At 36.4% G+C, this 22,341-nt stretch overlaps 2 protein-coding genes and 1 non-coding gene across 4 annotated transcripts; 1 reads left to right on the top strand and 2 right to left on the bottom strand.

Annotated features, from left to right (window-relative positions):
- Positions 1-455: 455 nt before the first annotated feature.
- Trnat-agu lies at positions 456-529 on the bottom strand. Its single transcript has one exon. It is a non-coding gene; the product is annotated as a tRNA-Thr (tRNA).
- A 3,093-nt stretch (positions 530-3,622) lies between these two features.
- On the bottom strand, positions 3,623-4,544 carry LOC117784026. Its single transcript, XM_034621621.1, has 2 exons — positions 3,771-4,544; positions 3,623-3,710 (listed from the first exon to the last, which is right to left on the bottom strand). Exons 1-2 carry the CDS (start codon positions 4,478-4,480, stop codon positions 3,650-3,652), a joined length of 771 nt encoding a protein of 256 aa, XP_034477512.1. The 5' UTR covers positions 4,481-4,544; the 3' UTR covers positions 3,623-3,649.
- A 3,944-nt stretch (positions 4,545-8,488) lies between these two features.
- On the top strand, positions 8,489-9,361 carry LOC117784399. 2 transcript variants are annotated; one of them, XM_034622126.1, is made up of 2 exons: positions 8,489-8,707; positions 8,769-9,361. In XM_034622126.1, exon 2 carries the CDS (start codon positions 8,772-8,774, stop codon positions 9,312-9,314), a length of 543 nt encoding a protein of 180 aa, XP_034478017.1. In that variant the 5' UTR covers positions 8,489-8,707; positions 8,769-8,771; the 3' UTR covers positions 9,315-9,361. The 2 variants fall into 2 exon arrangements, with proteins under 2 accessions (XP_034478017.1, XP_034478016.1); XM_034622125.1 differs by having other exon boundaries at positions 8,756-9,361.
- The last annotated feature ends 12,980 nt before the right edge of the window (positions 9,362-22,341 follow it).

The following is a 22,341-nucleotide window of genomic DNA, read 5'->3' as shown; positions in this document are numbered from 1 at the left end:
ATTGATTCTAATTGGAACGTATTTAAATTTAGTTGGGCTTATCAGCTGTCGCAGTGATTGTCGATATACCTGTCTAAAAAAAGCACAGAAATAGAGTAAGCTTTTTTTTTTACTAAAGCTTTTTTCCACATGCGCTGCTTTTACAGTTATGCAGCAAAGTTCATGGCTGATTTTAACGATTATTGAAACAATTATTAGGGCAATTGAAACATGTTAATGGCAAGTGCGTCAGTTGGCGTGCAATCACAACAATCACAACAATCACAACAACAACAATGTGAACAGGAACAACAATTGAAAATTTTAAATGGAAATGCGGGCGGAAAAGGAAACAACAATACTAAATGGCGCGCAAATAGCAAAATGGCAACAGAAGGTGCCAATTGCCATTTTGTAATTGGCAAATACATTTCAAAAAAGTGAATAACTAACTCAACTCCAATATTAGAGGTTGAAGGCCCCGGCGAGATTCGAACTCACGATCTCCTGTTTACTAGACAGGCGCTTTAACCAACTAAGCCACGGCGCCATATGAAATCTGCTTGCCAAATGTGGCACAAAAACTTCCGATTGCCGTGTAAAGTTTTGAAGGAGACACAAATAACTGTATTTGTTTTCAGAAAAAAAAGAGGAAAAGAAAAGATACTTATACTTAGATACTTATGTTGTCGTCGCTGCAAGGCAAAAGTTTTATTGTTCGGCCGAACTAGTTATGTAATCTATGCCATATTTATCTACAACTTGTGCCGCATCGTTTCGTTTGCCCAGTCGACAGAAGTATCTATAAGTAGACATATCTCTCGGCTGTACAAATACGAGTGTAACTCTGTACAGAGAGTTGTAGTCTTGCTGAAGTTCCAGTTGACGCCTTGCAGGCATGTTTGTCTATTTGGTGGGCTGAAGAAAAATGCAAATGTTGGCGCTGCTTTGGCCAAATGGAAATTATTTGTACTTTTGCGGCCGGCACACACAAGTACAGTGCAAACTGAAGTACTTGAATGTATCTTTGAGATTGCTGCTAAACAGAAACAGCCCAAAGGCAAGAAGGCAATCTTGTGAATCTTGTGAGAGACGCAGTTACAGTTTACACTGTCAATGTCTTAAGTAGAGTAGCAAATACGCTGGTAAGAAGTACTTTAAGGTCCGTAAATTCTATAGATACTCTTACTCTTTCCTGCATCTATTCATATAAGTCAGCGAAACTTCAAACAGTTGCTAAACACATTAACACAAAATGCCATTAAGCATCCCCCTTTGAGATACCATAACCAAAACCAATTCCCATTTCCCCTCCCACCTTCAGTGACTGGTGCAACAGTTTAGTTAAACAGAAACACGCACGACAACTCCGCCAACTCCAATCAGAACTCCAACTCCAATTCGAATGTTAGCGAACTAATTGCCCGAAGTTAGTTGCTCATCAAATTGCCGCATCATTTTACGCAGATTTTTATCGCACTTCGAATGTCTGCCACCAGAACAGACCAGACCAGAACAGACCTGGCCAGCTGACCAGGCCCAGACCCTGTCCCAAACAAGCCAGCTAACCGAACCAAAAAGTATCTAATGCGTTTCCTGTGTTACAGCCATGTTCTGATGTCTGATGTGCTTGTTCCCTGTATCTGGCAATGTACATCTCTATGTGTCTGTATACCCTACTTCAAATGTGCAGGGAATTAAGGGAATCCTTCCTTGGGGCTGTTAGAGATTTTTTTTTTATACTTAAACCTGACCGATTTGAACCAACTTCGGTTAGAATATATTAGACTAACTTATATGTATATTTTATAAGTTTTGTTAAAATAGCTCAAAAACCAAAAAAGTTTTTCATACTAAGACTGAATTTTCGACCGATTGGTTCTATGCCAGCTATATGATATAGTGAGCCGATTTGAACCAACTTCGGTCAGGATGTATAAGACTAATTTATATGTATATTCTATCAGTTTTGTTAAGACAGCTCAAAAAACAAAAAAGTTTTTCATACTAAGACTGGATTTTCGACCTTCCGGTCCTATGGCAGCTATTTGATATAGTGAACCGATTTGAACCAACTTCGGTTAGGATGTATAAGACCAACTTATATTTATATTATATGAGTTTTGTTAAAATAGCTCAAAAAACAAAAAAGTTTTTCATACTAAGACTGGATTTTCGACCGACTGGTCCTATGGCAGCTATATGATGTAGTGAACCGATTTGAACCAACTTTGGTCAGGATGTATAAGACTAACTTTTTTGTATATTATGTCAGCTTCGTTAAAATAGCTCAAAAAACAAAAAAGTTTTTCATACTAAGACTGAATTTTCGACCGATTGGTCCTATGCCACCTATATGATGTAGTGAACCGATTTGAACCAACTTTGGTCAGGATGTATAAGACTGACTCATATGTATATTTTATAAGTTTTGTTAAAATAGCTCAAAAAACAAAAAAGGTTTTCATACTAAGACTGAATTTTCGACCGATTGGTCCTATGGCAGCTATATAATGTAGTGGTCCAACCCTAAAAAAAAAATCAAGTTGATCTTTCTGCAATATAGGGGAACCTACATACATAGTTTTATGACTCTAGCTCTGATAGTTTCAGAGATCTAGGTGTTTATACAAATGTGAGGACGTCCGGACAGACGGATATGGCTTTATCGACTTGGCTATTAATGCTGATCAAGAACATGATAAATATGCAGTGAGTAGAGCTCGATATAACTGTGAAGAGTATTATCTTTAATACTGATATCAGTATAATGTAGAGCATTGACACTTCGTTGTGCTGCTGTTTGTCTCGATTCTTATGTAACATTGTAATTTGGCATAGCATTGAAGCAAGCGCTTATCAGCACATGACTCCAATAAATTCGTTTTTGCCGTTTTGGAGCTATCTCACTTAGCACAAGGATTGAGGCGCATTTAACCCATGTTGCCTTGGCCCGGGGAAACGGGACAAGGGCAACAAAAAAGACAGGGAATGAGATTAGAACATGGCTCGATCTCAATCCATAGTTTGTTTGTCTGCCAATGCGCAGCAATTGAGTTTTTACGCATTTCGACAAAAGGCTCCCCAAAAATGAGGATGTGGAATCATAGCCTCTGGCTGTCGCTTAGCTTTGGGCTCGGAGCTACATGGTTTGGGTCAAGGACTTTCCTATTTTTCTCTCTTTCTCTGTAGCTCCAATTTTTTTTTTTTTTTTTTTTTTTTTTGGGGTATTTTTGTGTGTTTGTGTGGGAGAGACAAATCTGCTTTGTTTTTATCTGATGCCAGTTCGTATTTAGCTGGAGCGTCTTATCCTGGTGGGAATGTATACATTTGTATGGCGTCCAAAGTCGGATTAGAATTCCGGGCCAGAAGTGGATGAAAAGTTAGGGTGAGAGTATTTGTAACTTTAACGCGTTCAAATAAAAGCGCTCGTCATTAATCTGAGGCAATTTCAACTCAGAGTTGAAATTTTGTAATTATAACGACTGCGCCTGGGAAATTGAATGTGCCACAAAAGTGCCATAAAAGCCGCTGAGCGCCAATAATGTTAATTGAGCGACATTTCAGAAGCAATTAGAAGAGGTCAACTTGGCCAACACTCAACACCCAACACAAATAAAATAAAATAAATAAAAGGAAAACATTCATGACCAAAACTCCAAACTGCACTTTAATCGCGACCTTTAAAAATGTCCGAGGGCGGAAGAATTGCTGAGCAGCGCCAATTGTAACTGTAAATTGGAAATCATAACGAAATTGTCAACTACGAGTAAAGATACAAAATTACTTACTGTATGAGACGTCGCTTGCATTGGTTCCAATCGTCAATCATATTGCTGAACAAGGATTGCAGAAAGATGCGAATCAAGACGAGCTCCACGGAGAGGTCATAGTGCAGCTGATGATGACAACGCATTGGCACCAGATGACGCATCCTTGACTCTGTGTGGTAAATCATGGCCTTCATTTTCAAGGCAAAATCCTCGTTATTCACTTTGCAACTCTTGATTTGCTCGTTGCGCTCAATGCAGTGGCCAAAGTAATCCATGGCTTTCAACTTAAATGCCTCGAATTTGGTCAGTTCTTCTGTCATGTGGGTCAGACGACTGTTTAGCTGGCAGCGAGTTGCCTCCAAGACCTTCATTTGGCTGCGTGTGGCATGCAAATGTTGCAACAACTTGCGTAGCTGACACTTCAGGACACAATTGCTGCGTCGCAGTTGCATCAAGTGTTGTTGATTTTGAGTCAGAAATGTGGCATCCTCCAGTTGATAGGGTATCTCTTCCTCACAGCTCTGCGACCTTATCAATAGCTTGCCACGCAGTGTTATCAGACGCCTCTTAATTGTCTCCAGTTCATCATAGGCCAATTCCAAATCAGCTTCCTCATCCGCAATCACAGTGCATTGGGTGGAGTCCATAATTTCGCTCTCCTCCTCCACTAATATACCCGGTGCGTGGCATTTGCCTTTGTACCATGTGGCTAAATTTTTATAATCCATCTTTAAAACTCAAACTAAATAAATGGCTGGTGATTAAATGAAACTAAAACTTGAATTGTTGACAGCAAGTGCCAGGATCGTAAAATCAAATTCCCTGCCTCATTTAATTGAGTTAAACAAATCTGTTTTCGCTCGTTTCACTTTCAATTAAATAAACAACTTTTCTCCCACTCTCTTCTGCTCTTCCCTATCCTTCCTGCTTTGCTGTTATGGCATTTTAACCCCTAATTTATTAATGACTGCCGGCATTCGTCAGCGCAACGAGAACTCAAAAAGTTCATATTTCAAAAATGGCTGCTTAACAAGCTGAAACTGAGGCAAAGGATAAAGCATAACGGATAAAGGACGAAACGGTGGTAAAAAGGGTTGGCAGACGCTGACGCGCCGACGAAATTATTGGGTACCATTTGATTAATGACACTTACGACTTACAAGGCTGGCGGAGGCGGAGAAGGTATAAGACCATTTAATAGGGTGGGCTGCTTTAACTTTGAGTCGTTGCCCAAAAATTGTTTGCTTGAAAAATATTTGCACAGCAAGTTTCACTTTTCGTTGAGTCTTGTCACGTGCAGCGTGTGCAGCCTGTTCAAACTACTCGAAGCATATTCCAAAAACCTCCATACCCAATACCCATATCCATATCCATATCCATGTCGATATCAGTGGGGGGTGAAAGCAATTCGTCTACCCTACGAGCATTTCTGCATGCCGTTGCGCATTGTGACATGGCAGATGAATTTGTCGGAACATGTGTTCCTCCAGCTGTGGCATCCTCGACCTGCCTGCTGCCTGCTCCTGTCATCTGACTTTCAGGCCAACTGGAACTGATACAGATAAATTAAATTTCGTTTGCCAACAACTGAAGATGTACATTGAACTTGCATGCCAACACGAATTTTGATTCCTGCTCAATTCGCTCCTTTCTCCCTTCTCTCCTGTTTTCCTTTTCTGTCTGTCTTGTATTAGTTTCTGTTTATTGACGATTGAGCGAATGGTTGGGGCAAGTCTAACGTGTGGGGGCGTCAGGTTATTGGCATTATAAACACGTATACCAAATGAGAGCAAAGCATGTTGCATATTGCTTTAACAACAACGTACAAAATTGGTTTATTTGTGGCCTTAACGGGTGCTGTGATATGAGCTGAGCGTTTTAGCTTTTGAAATATGTATAATCAATAAGGGTTCAACTCTGAAGGGAAAATACCTATATGCACTCAGTTAGAAAGTCATGTTTCTAATAACAAAATTGCAACAATGGACTTTTTATTTTGTTAAGCTTGTAAACGAAATATTTGCATTGTTGGACTTTAACAAGAAAAAATGTAATAAAAAAATGAAAAATGTATTACAATTTTACTATTCATTTGGTAACCTTTGGAAAATTGGATGATAGATGGCTTAGAGTCGAAAAATATCATATTTTCTAGATAATAAGAATTTAAATGCAGAATCATTTTAGAGCCGAAATCATGATCAAAATGACATTCCGCTTGAAAATCGGCTGAGTTTTGACAAAGTTATGAGAGATGGAAGTTTTTGAAAAAATGTCAAGGGGTAGGTATGGAAAATTGGATGATAGATGGCTTAGAGTCGAAAAATATCAAATTTTTTAGATGATAGAAATTTAAATGCAGAATCAATTTAAAGGCCAAATAATGATCAAAATGACATTCCGCTTGAAAATCGGTTGAGTTTTGACAAAGTTATGAGAGATGGAAGTTTTTGAAAAAATGTCAAGGGGTAGGTATGGAAAATTGGATTATGGAATGCTTAGAATCGAAAAAATATCAAATTTTCTAGATGATAAAAACTTAAATGCAGAATCATTTTAGAGGCCAAATCATGACCAAAATGGTATTCCGCTTGAAAATCGGTTGATTTTTGATGAAGTTATGAGAGATGGAAGTTTTTGAAAAAATGTCAAGGGGTAGGTATGGAAAATTGAATAATATATGGCTTAGAGTCGAAAAATATCAAATTTTTTAGATGCTAAAAATTTAAATGCCGAATCAATTTAGAGGCCAAATCATGATCAAAATGACATTCCACTTGAAAATCAGTTCTATTTTAATAAAGTTATGACCGTTTGAAGTCGTGCAGACTTCGGTTCTAGCCAAGTCAATTTGTATCCAACTTAATATAATTTTTTACAAAAAAAAAAAAAGAAATTAAGTAACAAAACTAAAGTTTTCTTTCGTTGGTAGTGCTAAATAAATCTCGTTGACAGATTTTCCTGGCGCCTTTAAGAAATATTCTACAGGAGTATAACCTTTAGCAGTCTAACATTCGAAGTATATATCTACTTTTTCCTAGACTTGGCTAATATGCAAACGGGTATATGGTTATCATAAATCAGAGCACATACTCGCAACAGCAATTTGTTTATATACATTCGCATATGAATCGACATGGCGGCATAAATCTGAATATTTTACACAAGCGCATATAATCCCAGGCCAAACGTGACTCAATTATATGGCCAGCATTGTGGGGCAACAGCAGCAGTGCAACAGAGCACCACAGCACCACAGCACCACCCAACATTTTATGCCACCCCACACATGTGAGAGTTGGGTCTCAGATTTCATATGGCATCTGCCAATGAAAAGGAAAATAAAAAACAATGCATAATTCTGTAGGAGTAAAAAAAAAAACAATTTATGTGAAAAACAATAAAATTAAATTGTTTTCGCATTCGACATTCAACGCTCAGCGCATTGGCAGCCGCTGCAAAATAATGAACTCATCTAGATGAGAATAATAAATTTTTGAACAATGTGGCAGCCAGCAGCGGAAATGCTTGCCGCCATTTTATAGCGAGCCACTTGAGTTGCCAGTGTTGCATGGCAAAAGGGAGCAGGGAGAAGGCAGCCAAAGAGAGCTAAAGAACTGAAGAGCTGAAGCCAAGCTCCAGGTCGTAAACCACAAGTGCTCACAACTGGCAGCGACTTTGTCACATTGCCACATCCTGCCTGCCACGAGTTGCAAGTGGAGTTGTAGCTGTACACTGATAAAAAAAAAATGATTTCAAATCAATATTTTCAAATCAAAATATGGTCTCAAAACAAGAAACTAAGGTAAGAAAAACCCCATTCTTTTTTTGAGAACTTATTAAAAAAGACCAAGTTCTTATTATAAAAACCCATTCCTTTTGTTTTGAGAACTTATTAAATAAGACCAAGTTCTTATTGTAAAAATAAATGTTCTTAAAATCAAGGCTGAAAGTCACCAACATTTATTAAAGATTTTTTTTATTGTTTTAAATTTATCTTGAACTGAGACTTTTATTTAACCTTTTATTTAAGAAAGTGGTTCGGTTTGGGTTCGCGGAGTTATTAATTTCAAATGTTCGGTTTATGATCCGACTCGGGCTGTCCAAAAACCCGAATCGAAGCGATTCAAACCGGTTTGCAGCCATCAATAAAGTCACAAATAAAAAATAAGGAAAATAAAATTTTAAATTTAATATTTTATTTTATTTCTTTTTTTTTTTTAATTCTGATGTACAATATTATAAAATTTTTTCTGGCATTTTAATTTTATAATATAAAATATGTACAATAAATATTTCTATTTACTACGATTTTCTTCGGAAAGAGTGGGACTCGAACCCGCGCTTCCCTTCAAATGAAGCGGCGACTCTAACCAGAGCACCACGGGACAACTATTGTCTTTTAATAAAATATGACATATGTTTTTTTTCTATCAATTTATTTTATTTTAAGAACTGCGATTTTTTAGATTAATTTTCTTAGTATTAGTAATTTGGTCTAAAAATGGTCTTAATTTAAGAACACTGCTATTTTCCCTGCTTTGTACTCCCCATGCTCAAGATGCGAAAGTGCTTTGATAAGCACGAGCTGGTGCAACCAAAATAAATTTATTAACCCTATCAAAAAAAAAAAAAAATTTTTTTTAATTAAATATTTTTTTAAAAAAAATGCTTTTTTTTTTCTCAGTGTATTGAAGTGTTTAACTGATGAACGCCCACTTTGATTTCCATTTGAATTGGGCGCACAGACGGCGCAGGAGCCACTTGTAATGCCAACATAACATATGTGGCTCGATTTATGGTCCTCATTCCGTTGCCAGATGGAGGAGTCATCAAGCGGAATGGCAACATATAACATACTTTAAGGCACACACTTCCAAATTGAACACAGTAGGTAATAGAAAAGAAACACAAATACTTAGAAACAAAGCAAAACACAATACGCGATTGAAAAGGTGAGTGTGCAGTTAGGAAGAGAGTTGCCACTATGATCATTGGATTAGAGATCTCTTGCAGGCAATGTCCCCAGTAAAGACAGAGACAGAGACACTGACACCACAGCAACGACAACTGGCCGATGGAATCGTCAAGTGCATCTGTCGTGGCAACTACGAGAAGGCTCTGAATGCGCTGAATTACATGGTCGGGACATTGCCACCCATGCAGGAGAACTTGCTGCGTCAGATCCTCAAGCGTTTGCAGCGCATGCACAAAAAGTTGGACTCACAGATCAATGAGTTGCAGTTGCAGCTGCCGCATTTGGATGCAAGTGTGATTCGTGGCATGGACACGCATATACCACGCAGTGTCCTAACCGAGATCTATGAGCTGATGCTCCGGCTCAGCTTTGAGCAGTTCCATCTGCAATTGGAGCACATGCAATGGGTGGAGTATTCGGTGATAAGGCACACACTAATCCTCTACGAGCATTGCACCAAGTTGAAGGCGGCACAGCTGGCTTTGGATAGACATCAGTTGATGTCCGGCATGCGTATGGAATTATATGTTCTCTACTCTCTCATACTTCCCATTGGCATTTATTTGGTGTCCTTTTTCTTTTGAGCGTCCATTAAAATATCGCAAAAATTGTTTGTTCTGCAAGTTAAAAACTTTCTCTCTCTATCAGTCTACTGTTGCTGTCCTGCTCTGCAGACGTTTCAATTAAATGCGCGCAACGTTTGCCAATTTGCACGCACACATGTGACTGCCAGCAACCCCCCTTCTACCACCCTCATATCACCCCCTCTGCTTGTCCCATGTTGGAATTTGAAAAATAGATTTCTAAAACGTTTAAGCTGCTGCATGTGTCTTGAATTTTAAAACTCCAGCTTCATATTAAAATTGCGGCAAGGTAAATGCAACCTAGACGTTGCCCCCCACCCCACCCCACCCTCGTCATAGGATGCCACCCCCATGGAGCATATGCCTCCGCTGCCAAATAGCACAAACGTGACCAAACTTTTTGTGACTCTTCTTTGTGCATTGTTGGCAGGCGATCATTTATCTTAAATGCCAAGTCCTCGCTCTGTTTTTGGGGGGTTGAGCTTTCATTTCTTTGTGTGTGCTAACGTCTTCTTTTGGCCACCTTCTGGTATGGCGTCTGGTCATATGCTAGGCAACCAATGGCGTCTCGGGGCAACGGAAGTCTCAAGGTGCGCGCGGGTTGCTTAATAAGCGGACGGACGCTTCACCGGAAGCGGATTCATGAACTTAAGCGGCTTTAAAACGCAGGACAACGCCTGCCTGAGTTATTAGTGGGTGCAACTTGGACAGCGTGACCAATGAGTTTACTGGGCTAAGAATGATTTAGGATGAAGCGTGCTCAAAAATTATAAAGAAAAGCGAAAACAACGAAAGTGGAATGAAAAGAAAGGTTTTGAAAATAAATTAAAGATTTCCAAAAAAAAATATATATTTTCTCACTTTTATTTACTTTCTAATAATATAGTATGTGCTGCTGGATTTTATATGTTAAAAATTATGTTAAGTAATATCATAATAAATATATTATAATTGGTATTTTTAAATAATATAAAAATGATGTTAACGAATATAATAATGAATATATTATAATTTTTATTTTTAAATAATATAATAATATGTAACATAATAATGATGTTAAGGAATATAAAAATAAATGTATTATAATTTTTATTTTTAAATAATATTTATTGCTGGATTTTTTAAATTAAAAATGATGTTAAGGAATAAAATAATAAAAATGTTATACGTTTTTCACTATTTTCAAATATTGTATAGTATTTTGCTGAATTTTCTGAATTAAAAATGATAATATGGAATAAAATATTATTTTCTCACTTTTATTTATTTTCAAACAATATTTATTGCTGGATTTTCTGAATTAAAAATGATGCTCACGAATAAAATAATAAAAATGCTATATGTTTTTCACTTTTATTTATTTTCAAATAATTTATATTGCTGAATTTTCTGAATTAAAAATGATAATAAGGAATAAAATTATATAAAATATTATTTTCTTACTTTCATTTATTTCTAAATATTTTCAAATAATATATATTGCTGAATTTTCTGAATTAAAAATGATAATATGGAATGAAATGATATAAAATATTATTTTCTTACTTTCATTTATTTTCAAATAATATTTATTGCTGCAATTTCTGAATTAAAAATGATGTTAAGGAATAAAATAATAATAATGCTATATGTTTTTCACTTTTATTTATTTTCAAATAATTTTCTGAATTAAAAATGATAATAAGGAATAAAGTAATAAAAAAATACTATTTTCTTACTTTCATTTATTTATAAATAATATATATATCTGGATTTTCTGCATTAAAAACAATGTTTCGAAATAAAAATGCACTTTGAAAAGAGATAAAAGTTATGAAATTTTTGATAAATTGAATAATATATGTAGTTTTCCAGTTTCCTTAAAGATTCTACGCAATAAAATTAAATATTTTTGACCCTTAACTAAATTTCTTATTGATGTCCTGTGGAGCTTCACTGAAATGCAAATCTTTGTATATTTAGTTTTCGAGTTGTCGCAAAGTAGCCAAAGGAATTTTCCAGTAACTGCTGGAGTTTTCCTATAAACACACAGCTGCTTATAAAACTTTTCGAAAAACAATTACAGAGCAAACATGGACAAACAGAGAGTTGTTCTATCTTTTGCATTGAGAATTGAGGATGTGAAACTTGCAGGGAACTTTTAAATTTTGTTGTTTGCCCTGCGACTTTGTGTATAGAGAAGTTCTGCTGGCAACCCACGTGTGTATGTGTTTGTGCTTGTGTGTGTGTGTGTGTAAGTGTGATTGTGTGTGTGTGTCCTGGCAGCACCTTCCTGTGGCCCGGCAACGTATTAAAATTGCAAAAATTTTAATCTTTTTGAAAAGTATTTTACATATTCTATAGATTCAGTAGTAGGACGTACTGGTAATGTCCCTATTGGGTTTTACTCGAATATAACCAAGAATTTATGTATGTATTCAGGCATCACAATTTCCCATTCTCACACAGCAATAAAAGGCATATCCTGTATAACGTTTTCCCTTCCGTCATTCCCCTGAATTTTCCCCAAACCCTCAATGCCTTTGGCAGACCCAAGCAAAAGTTTTTGTCCTTGCCGATGCGAACGACGTAAAATTTTTATAGACACGTAGGTGTATGCTCTACGTGTATGTGTGTGTGTGTGAGTGTGTGTGCTTAAATCCCAGTTTACTACTTTAGGTGTTTACCACACAAAGGCCAAAGCCGCCGCTTCTCGCTGCAATCGTCGAATTATGCAGAGTTCGGAGGGAGAAGCAAAAGAGAAGCTTCGACTTCGACTGCGACTGCGACTGAGATTGTTTTGGCGCTTGACTTGATGAAAGATTTTTATCATGCAAATAGTTGAAGATGCAGAGAGAGAGGCGGTAGTGTATTCGCTGGGATTGCTGCTACTTTTATGGTAGCTACTAAATTGGATTTATATCGGCATCTCAGCCAACTCAGCCTGCTGAGCTTTAAGCCAGCAAACTTTGCACATTTATCAACTGACGGCGCCCCCCCATCCCCCGCCTCATCTTGGGCACGACTTGTGCTACGAAAATATGTTTTAATCATATTTATAAGTCAAAGTTTAATGCCCTGGCTACACATACATACATACATACATACACAGCTCGTTGGGCGCTTTAGCATGCCAGTCACACCAGCGGCGGCTGTTTAACGTGACCATGCCCACTTAACTTATTGACATTTGGCTTGGACCCACCCATACCCATGCCCACAGTATCCTGCTCAATATCCTCGACAGGCACATCCCAAAATGTCTTTGGTATATTTAACGAACCAGCAAAATCTTCAGCTCCAATACAAAAGAAACTAGTCGGAAGGTATATGTCGAGAACCCGACTATAAGAATACCCGTTGCATACTTTTAATCGCTTTGTTTTTCCTACAAAGTTAAAGCTGCTATTTCTGCCGTTCTGTTCAGTAGATTTTATATCTTAAAATAAACCGGATTGCGTGGGGTCCATAGTAGTCTGTGTGCAAAATTTGGTAGATCTAGCTCTTATAGTATCTGAGATCTAGGCGCTCACACAGAAGGACAGACGGACGGATAGACGGACGCACAAACGGACGGACAGACGGACAGACGGACATGGCTATATCGACTCGTCTCTTGATTAGGATCAAGAACATATAATCTTTATAGGATCGTAGATGCCTCCTTCTCAAACACAATATACCAGGGACAGTAAATAATGATTTATTTTTTTTTTTTTCAATCGAAAAAACCATTCACCTTTAGTAACTGTAAGAAAACGTCAAATATACCATTACATTAAGGTTAATCTATGCAATTTCACCATGATTTTAAGATTTATAATTTTTAATATTTTACTCATAAAAAGATCATTGTTTTTGAGCAAAAAAATAAAACTTAAGAAATAGTCATTATTCTTGATTCAAAAAAATAAAACTCAAGAAATTATCATTATTCTATGAGTTTTATTTTTTTGATCGAAAATAATGATTATTCCTGAATTTTATTTTTATTTCTTCCTCAAAAGTAATCATAGGTAATATTATAAAAGTCATATAATAATGATTATTTCTTGATTTTTATTTTTTGCTTAAAAGTAATCATAAGTAAAATAATAAAACTCATAGAGTAATCATTATTTTCGATAAAAAAAAAACTCATATAATAATGATTATTTCTTGAGTTTTATAAAAAAAACTCATAATGATTACAGTCCCTGCAATATACCCTTTAACTTATTTCTTCAGTAACGGGTATAATAAGAGTGTATGTATTTCCATTTGTCCGCAGGCTCTGCTGCGTTGTCCTTTTTTTCTGTTGTTGCTGCTGCTGCTGTTTATTGTGGTTGTTGCTATTGTTGGTCCTGTTGTAATAATCCTGCGCGTGCTGCGGCTCGCGGCGTTGTCCTGTGCGTTGTCCTGTGCGTTGTTCTGCGTTGTTGCCTGCTGCCTTTTGCCTTTATCTAATTTATTTCCCTTTTTTGCCTGGCGCCGGCTTATTTGCATTTGCTTGTTAATTTAAAGCATCTTCCATCATTTGTTGTTGCTCCCCACTCTTCTTATTTTTCTACTTCTCCTTAAATTTCTTCATTGTCGATACTTTGGATTGGGTTGCCGTTTTCCGTTGCTTGTTTGGCATTGATGATGGCATTATTATGTGTTGGCGCCTTGTTCATTTCTTTTGTTGTTGCTTCCTCATTCCTCCCACTCCGCCTCCCACTCTCATTTGCCGTGTGCCGTTTTCTTATTTGGCATTACTTCCGCTTCCGTTGGCTGCCACCAGTCGCCATTATCATCGACATCCAACTCGAGTCGGAGTTGCTTCCATTTGCATTATGCCATTGTTGCCATTCGAAAAGTTTTTCGTTTTTCGTTCTTTTGACATTTTCATTAAAAATTGTGCGTAAAGTGAATTTACGAGTAGCGCAGTTTTCAAATTTTAAATGTGCTCAAATTTATGGCTGCCTCTATTGAATTTTAATGATTTGTAATGCAATAGGATTTCTATTTCATTAATTATGGCTTTTCAGGCTGATTCGACATATCAAATTAGTTGAGTTTGCTTTTTAAATGATTTATTGCTGAAACGTGTTGAGTAAATTACATCAAAAGGCCTCTAAAAAATTGCCAGAGGATTTCCTGTTTATGCACATTTTAATTAATTATCAATATGCATTACTTAATGTAATATTGTAAATTATTTTTAATGTAAATTAATGTAATTTTTGCGATGGCCTCTTCAATTAGTTGCCTGCATATTTTTTGAAACACTTTTGTGGGCTGGCTAACGTTGCGTATACGCAATTAAGGGCTTAAAATAAATACTCGCAATTAATGTGCAAATTATTTATTCAGTTGTAAAATGTTTTGTGGTTCATTAATGGTCGCATTGCATTTAAATGCATTATTTACACGAACGTGAATTGTTATTTTTACAGCTAATTGAAATTCAATATGATGGAAATGCACAAAAACATTGTCAGGCACTTTAAACTTTAAGGTTGTCTGACCGCAAAACACACCTGCCACACGCACCACAACCACTGTGCAACAGTGCCACAGAGTCACGGCAGCATGTGTTAATGACTTGGCGACCCTACAACTGCCCCCCCAAAATGTTGCCCAACTCTGATTCGTGAGCAGTCACATATAATCCTTAATGCAAACATGCAACACACAGCTGAACCCAGAACAGAAAACAGGAAACAGGACTCAGGTACTCAGTAGTCAGTGGCATTTTGACCACTGTCAGTGCAAAATTTATGCACTACATACACCCACAACTAACTGCGGCTTTCGGCTTTTGGTTTTGGGTTAGGCAAATGGAATATTTAATTAAAACATGCGCAGACAAAGGTACCCCCGATACCAGGTGAGACCAGGTTGCAATTTGTGGTTAGCATTTAATAAAACTGCGGCGGCATTTGAAAGTCAACGCCATATGCACCTGATACGAGTATTTATATTGTGAGGGTAACAAAAAAAAAAAAAAAATACAAAATTTGTTATAACATTTATGGCAGCCAGTGTGTGCCACAGTCCATAATATTTAAATGTTATGCGGCCAAGGCTTTCAACGCCTACCCCGGATGTATGATGATGACGCTTATGATGGCAATAATGATGATGTGGCTGTTGCTGCCACTAAAGCAAAGCTCAAGACACTTTGCCACAATAAAAGTGTGCCCATAAAATTATATTGTCCACACAATGCTTCGCTCTGCTGTCCGGCAATTCTGCAAACCAAAATACGCCCCCGGCTTAACCCACATCACACCGACCCAGACTGAGGAGTGTGTGTGTGAGTGTGTGTGAGTGTGGCAATTTTTATTATGCTAATAATACGCACTGCAATGGGCATTCGAATGGGATCTTTACAGCCGACTTGGAGTATTATGGCAGACGGCAGAGCATTATGTTCCATTCACGTGCGCCTAGAAGCAGGCACTGATTTTTGTCTTGCCTCTAGATTCTTTTTTTTAGTACAGTTTAATGACCTTAAGCCGCATCGCAAATTTATGGGCATTTAAATATATATGCTTTTATTATTTATAACAGCTGCTCATGGGATTTATGATACGGCAAACAACAAATGAAAGGCCTTTTAAATATTTACAAGTTTCACTTGATATGGCTTTTTGTTTTGAAACCATTCGTCTTGTATTTTTTAATATGCCATTTATTATTATGATGCGGGTGAGTTTTAAATAGCGTTAAGTTGACTGTCAAAGCTAGTTAGAGCCTAAAGCTGTTCTTTTAGAATATAATACTTTACAGAAAACTTGTAGAATAAAAACATATAAGAATATTAGTTCGATTTTTCGGTGCACTTTTTGCTTGATACCTTTTCAAAAACTTTAAACAGTCATAACTTGGTCAAAACTTAATTGATTTTCATGCGAAATGTCAATTTTATCATTGTTTGGCCTCTAAATTGATTCGGCATCAAAATTATAAAATTTAATTTTTTTTAATTACTTTTCATTTTTTTGCGTACACTTTTTTAAAAACTTTAAACAGTCATAACTTTGTCAAAACTTAATTGATTTTCATGCGAAATGTCAATTTTGTTATTGTTTATCCTCTAGTTTAATTCTGCATCAAAATTATAAAATTTAATTTTTCTTAATTACTGTCATTTTTTCCATACACTTTTTCAAAAACTTTAAACTGTCATAACTTTGCCAAAACTTAACCGTTTGTTATGCGGAATATCATTTTAAATATTATTTGGTCCCTAAATTGATTCTGCATCAAAATTTATTCATGTACCGCTACAAAAATTTCGGTTTTCGGTTCTTGAAAACAAAAATTCGGTTCTAAAATTTAAAAGTTTAGTTTTATTTATTATTTCCTGATTAAATGTATAAGTTATATCTAAAGTAGAATCTTCACAGCTGCACATTAAAATAAATTCTACTGCTATCTATTCAGATTATATTTGAGATATTTGAGAGTCTGGCTGATTTGTTGATTTTTAACTATGCTGATAGTTGCCACTGGTTGGGGTTATTTACTTTGATGCTTTGATTTCTTAATTTGAAATTCAATTCAGTTCGGTTGCCATCCCTGGTTTGGTGGTGTGCAGTTAAATCAAGCGTTATGCTGTCGTTGTATTAACAGTTCATTTTAATAATGGCTCGGCTTACGGGGCAACCCACAGGAACAAAAACAGGAACAGGCGCTGGCAAGTCCTTGTAATGAAGCCTTAATGCCAACTCGACTTGCTTTCATGTTTGCCTTAACACGTGTACAAGACGACACGACAGGACGTGAGACAGGGAGAGAGAGAGACAGGGACAGAGACAGGGGGGCTTATTGTTTTGGATTGTACGGCGTAGTTTGTCAAGGGGGGAAGGGGGTTGCTGTTTACTCGAGTGCGTGGCAAAAGCATGTCAAGATTTATGTCTCAGCTCATTAGGAAGCTAATTTGTCATGTGTTTCTGACTTTAAAATTTCAACACTTTAATTGAAAATTGTTGAACGAAAAACGAGAAAATGAAAAACGAAAAAGATGTTGAAATTGCCAAAGTTTGTTTTGCCAGCAATGCGGGGATTAACTGTGTTTAAGTGCCACAAGTAGCAGCAGGACATTCCGCGCAGCTAATTTATAGCCAGACCTTGCCGCGCACCCCTTTCACTTTCTCTCGCCAAGGAAACCGGAAGAAAATGCCATGGAAAGCGACTTTGCAGTGCATAAATCTTAAACCGCAAGGAATGAGTGCCGCCAAAGCGGATTACTTGCCGTGCATTGAAACAATTTATTTTATTACGATTTTCTCCAACGCAGAATCTTCTGCTGTTTTTACTTTTTTTTTCTATCCCTACTTTGCTTTCAATCCCTTTTTTTTTTGTATTTATTTTTTTTACCCCATTGAAAGAACAATTCGCTTGGTAGGCGTTGTGAACCTTTGCGTTGACAGTTTTAAAACAAAACTTGTCTACTTTGCAGTTCGTAAAATATGCAGACAGTACGGCATTTACATATTGAATTGGGGAAACTGGAGACATGGCTGAATATCGTATCGTACATTTAGACATCTGCACTTCTTCGAACAGAGCTGAAAACTTTTTCTTAACCCAACCAAATTCGGCTTAATTGCTTTATTGCCCTGGGGTAAACAGTTTTGGTAACGCATCAGAACTTTTATTTGTGAGGAAGCGAATTTGGGATAAATGTTGTTTTTTGGCTGAAATAAAAGGAAACTAATTTTTTGTTTATTTTTATTTTTTATATTTATTTAATTTATATATTTATGCACCACTAAAATCAGTTAATAATAAAAATAAAATTACTATTAAATATAAATTATGAGCTCTAAAGAAAAAAATTAAAATCAGATCTGGGTTATGCAAAAATTATAAAGGATCCAACATTTGTTGCAAAGGTTGGGAAAAAACCCAGAGAAAGCCCAATCAGATCAATAAAAATTAGTGTTGGTACAAGAAATAGTATTAATTTGAGAAAAGAAAGTGAAATATAATGATTAAATTTATTAAAAAAATATGAATTATTTAACAGAGTTTTGCTTTAAACCTTTTTCATTAAATTTTCATTATTATTAAAAAATTAATGATAATAGAATCAGATTTTATTAGCATTGAAACATCTAAAAAATTAATGAAAATAGAATCAGATTTCATTAGCATTGAAACATCTACTGCTAATGAAATGTCATTTCACTAGCATTGAAAATGCATTACATTGCATTATTTCAATGCTCACTTTTAACAGTTTTTGAAAACTTGGAACTGTCATAACTTTTTCGAAACTTAGCCGATTTTCACGTGGAATTTATCATTATCAATTTTATCATTAAATTGCTTCTGCATCGCAATTGGAAATTTAATTTTGTTTTAAACACACTCCATATTTTTTTTACTTCCCCCTTGACGCTTCTTCGAAAACTTAAAAGCTTAAACTGTTCAAGCTGTCATTTCACTAGCATTGAATATTCATTTTATTTCATTATGTCAATGCTCATTTCATTAATTTCATTTGTTTAATGCTTCTCTTTTATTCATTATAATTATTATTATTCTTATTATTCCATTTTTCAATGCTACTGAAATGACAATGATATGACATGCACTACAATTTTCCATTTTTTGTAAATGTAATTTTCATTAACATTAGTTTTTTCACTGCCAATGAAGTGAGCAATGCATAACCAAATTAGTTAATTGGTTACAATTTTTTATTCTAGTAAAATGTAATTTTCATTAACATTATTTTTTCCTATGGCAATGAAGTGAGCAATGCATTACAAAATTAGTTAATTGGTTATTTAAAATTCAACTCTTAAAAAAATACATTATTTCAGCTGATATCATAAAAATCAATGTCAAAGTCTTAACGCAATTTTTCGGACAACATCTGATTAAATATTGGCATATTATTTTAAGCTGAAACTTGGCAATTTCTGTAATTATACGCCACTGCCATCTGCAGATAATCGTATGAGTTTACAGTCGTTTATTGGGTCTGTGCCTGCACTCGGCTTATACAAAAGCAACTGTCGATTTGTGCCAAGGGCTCAGCTTGAGCTTGACTTATAACAACAATGCACGCACAAGCTGAAATGGTGATATCTTTTGGGCCAAACGACGTGTCGACAGGCCCCGGCGATAAGATATGGCCTGTCTAGTTAGTCAAAATGGTATAAAGAACTTGGGGCTTGGCCTTCAGTAAGTTGAGAGAATGTTGGCTAATCTGCTTGCAGCACGCCAGCAGCGCTCAAGATGGGGCAGAGAATGAGGCAACAACCAATTCATTAGCATTAGTTGCAACTGCAACCGTGTCTTGGACATGTGTTGTGACTGCGGACAATGCGAAATGCGAAATGTGAATGCGATGCGGATATTTTGGCTGTTGTTGCCAGTAGGCAGATGGTTGCAACGTTGCAACGTTGCAACGTTTGAACATCGCGCATAATTGCCAGAGAATTTACGATAATGTTTGAAATTAAAAAAGGATGTTCACTCACAGCTCTGTCTGTCTAAAGTTGCTTTCATTTTTATAGCCACGAACGTCTCGCATTAAAACATCTTGACGCAATTTTAGCGATAAGTCGACAGTGCACAGTGAACCTGACCAAAAGGATGAGCCAACAGAGGCCTGGCACAGAGGTAGAGCAGAAATAATGGCTGGATTATGTACGAATCATGTCGTCGTCGTCATCATTGTAGTTGTTGTTATTGTTGCTGTTGTTGCTGTTGTTCTTGGCCATGGTCAGCGCATGTCTACCGGCAAAGATCATGTACGCCAGGGCAAGGATAAATCAACGAGGCCTGAAAAGCAGACCAACACATGCTTGTACGCTTAAAAGGTGTTAAAACTATTTTTGTAAATTTAATGTGCGATAAAAGAAATGAAAATACTTGCAACCTCGCTCGCACTCGCTTCCCATGCCACATTCTGTTGCCGCGTCTCACACAGAATCGTGACGAATGCGTTGCCTTGCCACATTTAAGACTCTCAGTCTCAGTCTCAGTCTCATACTCATACACCTGCTGCAAAAAAGTCACAGACAAAAAGATGCCAGAAATTTAATTCCTCTTGAGTAAAATTTGGTGAAGCTTAAGTGAAATTTGCCTTTTCGTAGATTAATCGTATTTTAAACAACCGTAACATGACGTTATCATCAGTTGTATGCTTTTAACAGTAATTTCAGTTGGTTAACAGTAAAATGATATCCGCAAATAACAGTTAGTCTTTTAATTAAACTCTTTTTGTTTCTAATTAGAACATTTTTAACAGTTTAATGTTCTTTTTTTCAAGATGTTTATTAAATAGAGTGTATAGGTGTGGTCAAAAGTATTTACAAAAAACTAAAGTTAAATCTACTTGCTATTTAATGTTACTTCATTTACATTTTGGCATCATTGGAAATGTCTTCAAAATGCCGTTTGAATCATACAAAACTCTTCTTTATCCATTAAGTACCCATTGAAAATTTTGAATTTAGGTAAAAATCTACTTATTTGACTTTTTTCCTTAAACAAAAAATGTTTTGATGTAACAAGTTTCTTAAAACCAAGGCTGCAACCGGTTCTGAACCGAGCCTTGGGTTCGCAGAGTAAATAATATCAAGGGTTCGGTTCATGAACCGGTTCAGTCTGCTTAAATACCTGAACCGAACCGGTTCTACGAGGCTCGGTTCAGGTTTTTAAGCAGCCTGAACCGGTTCTTGAACCGAACCCTTGAAATTATTTACTTTGCGAACCCGAACCTTAACCGAACCGCTTTCTAAAATAAAATGTTCAGCTCAAAAAAAAAATTATTACATAAACTTTATGGTTTTCTAATATAACGCAAATATTTGAAACTACGGATTAAAATAGGTCATTTTTAAATCTTCAAATAAATTTAAATTATAATATAAATTTGATTTCTTAAAATAAAAAAAATTAAATTTATTCAAAATGTAGAGAAAAATGTTTAACAATACAAAAATTTTTTTTGTATGAAATTGAACCATGGTTCGAGCCCAAACCTTGCTCTTTGGCTCGAACCGCCGAACCGAACCTTTATCAAAATTTTGGAGAATCGCCGCCTTGCTTAAAAACAATTCTAACAACAGCTCTTTTGATAATTTAACAAATTCACACGGTGGCTTAATGCTCAGCTCTCTAAGTTAAGCACCACAAAATTTGTTCGAATAACATAGAATGCCTTTTTATTAGCCGATGGAGCATTAAGACCAAATTGAAAGCTGCTTGCAATTTGTAATTACGCGTTGTTTAGCTGCCGATGCACCTGCAAATTGTCAGCCATGCCACCAAAGTTGTAGAGCCATCGCCATAGTTAAAGTCTTGGCCAGCATCGTCTAAGCCAATAGAAGTTAACATACATAGGCCATTAAAATTGCTGGTAGTCGGGTCGCATCGGTTCGGGTCGGATCGGATCGGATCGGATCGGGTGCAGGGTGTAGGAACCTAGTCTAGGAACCTAATGAGCAGCGGGCCATAAATGGCCAAAACATTGTGCAGCTGACTTGAGGCAGCAGCAGGCTTGTAAGTAAAATTAGAAAGCAATTTAAATTGATGCCCAGCATGTGTTGTGGCTTGAGAGCAATGTTGAGGTTTATTAAATGTTATGGGCATGGCCAGAACATTTATGCTAATCATTGTAATATGCAATTGAACTTGAGACTAAGACTGGGCGTGGGTTGCACCTGCCGCTTAGCAGATAGGCTGAAAAAAACAGAGAGAATAGAAGAGAGTGAGACGAGTGAGAAGAGTCAGAAGAGTAGACAAGGATTGTCGACAACTTGTTGTCTCGATATTTATGCAGACTTTGGTCAGTCGATGGCGTTGCATTTCTCAAACTCACAGTTTAGACGACAGCGACAACGACAGGCTGACTTCACATCTATGTGCTCTACATCATTATCAATCCACACACTGATAAAAAAATGTTCAAAAATCAAGATTTCAGTTTCAAAACTAAGAATTTTGGTATAAAAAATTCGTCGAGAACATAAAGTTCTTAAAGTAAGAAAAAACATCTTGGTTTTAAGCAATGCTGCAAACCTCTAAAATTTTGTTCAGTTTGGGTTCGAGCCTT

This window comes from Drosophila innubila (assembly GCF_004354385.1).
Source record: "Drosophila innubila isolate TH190305 chromosome 2R unlocalized genomic scaffold, UK_Dinn_1.0 1_C_2R, whole genome shotgun sequence".
Lineage (NCBI taxonomy): Eukaryota > Metazoa > Arthropoda > Insecta > Diptera > Drosophilidae > Drosophila > Drosophila innubila.
Note: the sequence above shows the minus strand (reverse complement) of the source record. Positions and strands in the feature narration are given on the sequence as shown.

Bases quoted from the DNA above. Each gene is read 5' to 3' on its own strand.
- LOC117784026 (XM_034621621.1), bottom strand. From the start codon at position 4,480: ATGGATTATAAAAATTTAGCCACATGGTACAAAGGCAAATGCCACGCA. The intron at 3,711-3,770 runs GTAAGTAATTTT...TCCAATTTACAG, and splicing joins TGCAAGCGACGTCTCATACA to TTACAATTGGCGCTGCTCAG.
- LOC117784399 (XM_034622126.1), top strand. From the start codon at position 8,772: ATGTCCCCAGTAAAGACAGAGACAGAGACACTGACACCACAGCAACGA.